At 58.5% G+C, this 4,613-nt stretch overlaps 1 protein-coding gene across 1 annotated transcript; it reads left to right on the top strand.

Annotated features, from left to right (window-relative positions):
* The first annotated feature begins 449 nt into the window (after window positions 1-449).
* Window positions 450-4,322, top strand: LOC112548855. Its single transcript, XM_025195604.1, has 9 exons — window positions 450-523; window positions 675-795; window positions 862-957; window positions 1,150-1,257; window positions 1,669-1,804; window positions 2,212-2,306; window positions 2,481-2,633; window positions 3,383-3,530; window positions 4,189-4,322. The coding sequence occupies exons 1-9, from the start codon at window positions 450-452 to the stop codon at window positions 4,320-4,322; spliced, it is 1,065 nt and encodes a 354-aa protein (XP_025051389.1).
* The last annotated feature ends 291 nt before the right edge of the window (window positions 4,323-4,613 follow it).

Here is a 4,613-nt window from a genome sequence, read left to right as displayed (position 1 = left end):
GGAAGGACAGGCAGCGCTTCCTGCTGGCAGTCATCAGCCTGACCATCGCCGTGGACCAGACCAGAGCGGTGGCTGTGCAGCTGGAGGGCACGAAAGCAGCCGTGCTGGAGCGGATTGGGAGAGGTGGAGCGGGATGAGAGGGAGAAGGGCAGGCGCGCCTGGGCCTGGGCATTACGTGGGGGTAATAGATGAGGGAGATAGTGGTCGATTCCTGACCTGGATGTTGAGCGTTGGGCAATCCTGCATCTGGAGGGCAGGTGAGGGTGGGATCAGGAGAGGTTTAAGTGCCATGCTTGCAAGGCCGTGGGAGGGAGAGGGCCAGCCCAGCTGGGTGGGTGGGAGGGGGCTGGTTGGGATCCTGCTGCCTGCACCTGCAGCACTGGGTGGTCTCCCGTGGGGGATGTGGCTGATCCTTACCTCCCCATCCCTTTTGGGGCTCACAGGACCTGATGGAGAACATCTCAGTGGAGGCTGACCGAAAACACATCCTGGCGTACAGCATAGATGCCATCCTCTGCCTCAGGTATGGGGACCTCTGCCCAACTGTCCTTGCTCTGCCCTGGGCCAGGGGGATCCCCACTGCTCAGCCCAGCTTTCCAGACTGTTTCCTGCCACCCCAGTGCCACCGCCGCCCCGCATAGCTCGATCTGACGCAGGCTCCTCTCTCGTCACAGTGACCCGAAGCTCAGCCTGGAGCCAGCGCTGGAGTCGCGCCTCCTGTGGGCCGCCGTAGAGAAGAGCTTCCTGGCCATATCGCAACCAGGTAGGTCCCCCTGCCACTGCCATGTCCCACAAGCCACCCCCTGGCAGGAAGGCCCCAGGCTCTGTGGCACTGACCCTTGGGTCTGCCTCCCCTTCCAGGTCCTGCAGCGGCTGTATGAGGAGTACCTGGAGGGCCTGCTGTGCTGTGTCTTGTCCAGCGCCCCCAGCCTGGCCAAGCTCTACTCCATCTGGGAGGTGAGCACCGTGCAGAGGGGCTGGGCTCGGGCCAGGACAGCTCCTGCCTTCTGCACTGCACCAAGCCTCTCTCAAAGTGTAAGGACAATGGAGAAGTCTGAGCTTGAAACCCAGGCCCTGAGGAGGAGGATGCCAAGGCTGCTGAGTTAGGCAGGGCACGTGCCCATTGATCATAACATCTTCCTCCCACAGCACTTTACATCATGGATTGAGCCGTCGGATGCCCAGCACCGTGCACTGGGCATGAAGATGTTTACTGGTGTCATTGCCTTTGCTGTACAGCTCCTCCCACAGTTTGAGGTCAGTGAGCCCCGACCTCAGTGTCCTGGTGCCCTGCCATTGGGAGTGTGGTGTTAGAGCTGGACAAGGCTCTTCACTCCAAGGCCTCTGCTTCTGCCTCAGTGGTACCCCCTGGCTCTTTACAGGTCTCTTTTCCATGGCCTGCTCTGGGCATGGTCAGCCCTGGACATGGGGCCTTTCTAGCCCTGGAGTATGAGTCATGGGGAATCATCCTGGGACCCTGAGCAAGTCCCTGGGCTTCAGGTTCCCATGCAAAGAGAGGGGTGTCATGCTCTGGCACTGTGGTGTCTGCCTCCCTACCCTCCTGCTGGGTAATGGGGGGAGATGGAGAGAGACAGCCGGGCCTGGGGAATGTAGTGGGGAGGGAAGGTGGGACATGCATGGATTCCTTGCTCCTCTCCCCCTGCTTAGGGCTCCCCTGACATACCGGAGGTTGGAGACATGGCAGCCTGCCTGGGTCTGGTGATCAACGACCCGGAGAAGACCATCAGCTGCAAGGCCAGGGCGGGCATGTATTTGCTCGCTCAAATCCTCCTTCACCAGAGGGGTAAGGAGACCCAGGTGGAGTACAAGGCTCTGATGCCAATGGTTTCCCTCAAAAGGCCTGGTCCCAGGTGCGGGGCCAGATGCTGTGTCCCACTCTGTCCATTCCCAACCTGGGAAATACTCTGGGTGTCTGTGTTAATGACCTTGTCCTTTGCACCTCAGCGCCCAGCTGTGGCCCTGCAGCCTGTGCTAATGCACCAGTCCTGGGTGTCCCATGCGGGCACCAGGGAGCCTATCCCAAGGCCCCCAGCCCAGACTAGTCCCAGGATGCCTGGTCCCGGTTGGCTCCTGCTGAATGATGCCCTCCCTGCTGGGGCCCTGCTCTTCACGCTGCCAAAAGGGTAGCCAGAGCCCCACTGGATGGACAATTGAGCACCAAATCTAGGATGGCAGCTCCACTTCTCCTAGGACAAGACATGCGAGGGGCAGAGGAGCTGCGGTGCAAGCACCAGATGGAGCAGAGCCAGGTCCAGAAGTACAGGGACCTGGCGAGAGTGGGAGAGGTGAGGATGATGTGATGAAGGGGTGCAGAGGAAGGCCTGATGCTTGTGTCCAGATTGCAGGGGTCTTCCTGCAGTGGGTTACAGCCTTGCAAGTGTCCAGGGTGCCGTGGTGCCAGGCCCCAGAGATGTAGGGTTTCGGTAGGATGTGCCAAGCCTTGCATCTTTTTGTTCCAGGGCCTGACAAAGATCTTGCTGGAGGAGCAGAGAAAATCTTTCCTGCAGAGGGCCCTTCTTGCAGTTCACAGTGGACAGATGCACATCAGCCAAGCTGGGCTTGTCTTCCTGTATGCAATCCTGGGGGAAGCCAGCTGCTTGATGGGACACAAGGTCAGCAGCCACGTTGGGAAGTGCGGGGAGGGTGGAGAGTGAGCTCAGGGACCCTCGCCTCTGTCACATAAATTTGCTGTCATCCCATCCCCACTTGTTGCCTGGGGACAACATGGACCAGAGAGAAGTCACTGCACACTGCAGTCTGAGCTCTAGGTCGTGGTGGGATCCATTTGCACCTCACAGACTAACTCAATTAATGACCTTCCCTTCTCTGGAAGGTGCAAATCTCCCTTTCCTTCTGAGCAAACTGGCATTTAGCAGAACAGGAGGTCTGCCAAGTTCCTTGGAGAAAAGAATGAATTCATCTGCCTGGGCAGGATGGTCCCAGCCTGTCTCTTACAAGTCATGCCCCTCAGGGTCAAGATCTCTGGCCAGGCCTAAAGATACAGTGTGTGTCCCCTCTGGACAAACTTCCCCTTCCCAGCCTCCGGTCAGGAGTTCTTAGGAGCTCCCCAGAGCCCCACATGGCTACATTTCTCCTGCTGCCCCCGAGTCTGCACCTGCTTTAGGGAGAATGGAGAATTCAGCCACTTGGCACTGCCGATCTGCCCCATTGCCCTGGGCCACCACGCCCATCTTCACCACGTCTTTCAGAAAAAGGTCCCTCCGGGATCCTGTCCCCATTTCCCTGGGCTGTTACCAAGACCCCTTGGTTTCAGTCCAGTCCCTGCCCCATGACCCCTCCCCATATCCCCTGTCCTTCCGGGGGGTAGCAGAGGCTCAGACTGGCTATTGTGCTGCTACAGGAGAAAGAAATCCCCATCAGGGTCCTGAACAAGCTGTTTATCATCACCGGCTTGAAGGAGCTGCCTAAAGATCTGCAAGGGCACAGCCTGCTGGTCACCTCCTCCAGCGCCCTCGCCTCTCTCCAGCCGCCCACACTTGCTCCTGCAGGTACTGTCCTGTCCCCTCTGCCCCTGGGGAGCAGGGATCAGTGGGAAGGGACGGGGAGGCTCTTGGCACTAACACAAACCTGCTCCCTGCCGCGTGGGGGCAATTCTCCCCTCTGCCCTAGAGAGTCCTGTCCTAGCGTCCGTCCTCCACAGGTCTTTCCTTTCTCCTCTCACTGGCAGGAGCCTTTCCTTGTGCCCTGCTGCCCCTGGGGAAACCTCCCCTCTGCCCCGGGTGGCGTGGGTGGCCCTGCAGGGTGTTGCCATCTTTCATGAAGGAGCCCCGGGACCTCTCCCAAGTGGCTGAGCAATCCCAGGACAGACAGGACCCTCTGCCTCCTGTTAAATGCTGCTGTGGCTCACACAGTCAGAGACCTGCTTTCCCTTGCTTGTAGCTCTCTCAGCCATGGCTTTTTGGCACTGGGGTTGTCCATTCAGAGCATCTACCTCATCTTGAATGTGGCTGGGCAGTGATGCCTAAAGACATTCAGCTTCTTCCATGCAGGAGGCTAAGCACGCGCTATTGTGTTTTCCCTCATTCACATGTTCAGGCCTTTGTGTCTCGGGAAAGCTCCCAGTCCCCACTTCCTCACATCACAGCCTTGTATCACAGTCCCAATGCATGGATCTGATCTTGTGCTGCTTTTTCTTACACTGCGTAGCAACGACTGCAGACCACCTTGACTCAGGCAGCACGTCCCTGAGCAAAGACGACCTCCCCAACCTCCCCGGGAGCCCGGCAGCTACAAAGAAAAGCTGGAACAGCGCCGAAGCCACCGCACACGTCACCAACTGACAAGTCATCATCCAGTCCGAGCCGTCCTCCACAGCCACGTCAACCTGTGCAAGAGGAGCAGCCTGAGAAACCCTCGTGGTAAAGAACTTGAACATCTTCTTCCAGCCCAGGTTGCCAAGTGGAGGACGCTCTTGTTGTGTGGATGGCATTTTGTGACCCCTGCCTCAGGGCTTTGGCCGGTCGCCATTTGGGGCCAGGAAGGAATTTTTTCCCCCTTCATTTATGGAACCAAGTTCTGGGGGTTTTTCGCCTTCCTCTGAGGCATCGGGACATAGTCAGACCATCCTGGTG

This window comes from Alligator sinensis, unplaced genomic scaffold (genome assembly GCF_000455745.1).
Source record: "Alligator sinensis unplaced genomic scaffold, ASM45574v1 scaffold1202_1, whole genome shotgun sequence".
Lineage (NCBI taxonomy): Eukaryota > Metazoa > Chordata > Crocodylia > Alligatoridae > Alligator > Alligator sinensis.
Note: the sequence above shows the minus strand (reverse complement) of the source record. Positions and strands in the feature narration are given on the sequence as shown.

Coding starts and splice junctions, on each gene's coding strand:
- LOC112548855 (XM_025195604.1), top strand. CDS start 450: ATGGAGAACATCTCAGTGGAGGCTGACCGAAAACACATCCTGGCGTAC. Junction 796..861: donor GCCACTGCCATGTCCCACAA/GCCACCCCCTGG, acceptor CTCCCCTTCCAG/GTCCTGCAGCGGCTGTATGA. Junction 1,805..2,211: donor AATCCTCCTTCACCAGAGGG/GTAAGGAGACCC, acceptor CACTTCTCCTAG/GACAAGACATGCGAGGGGCA.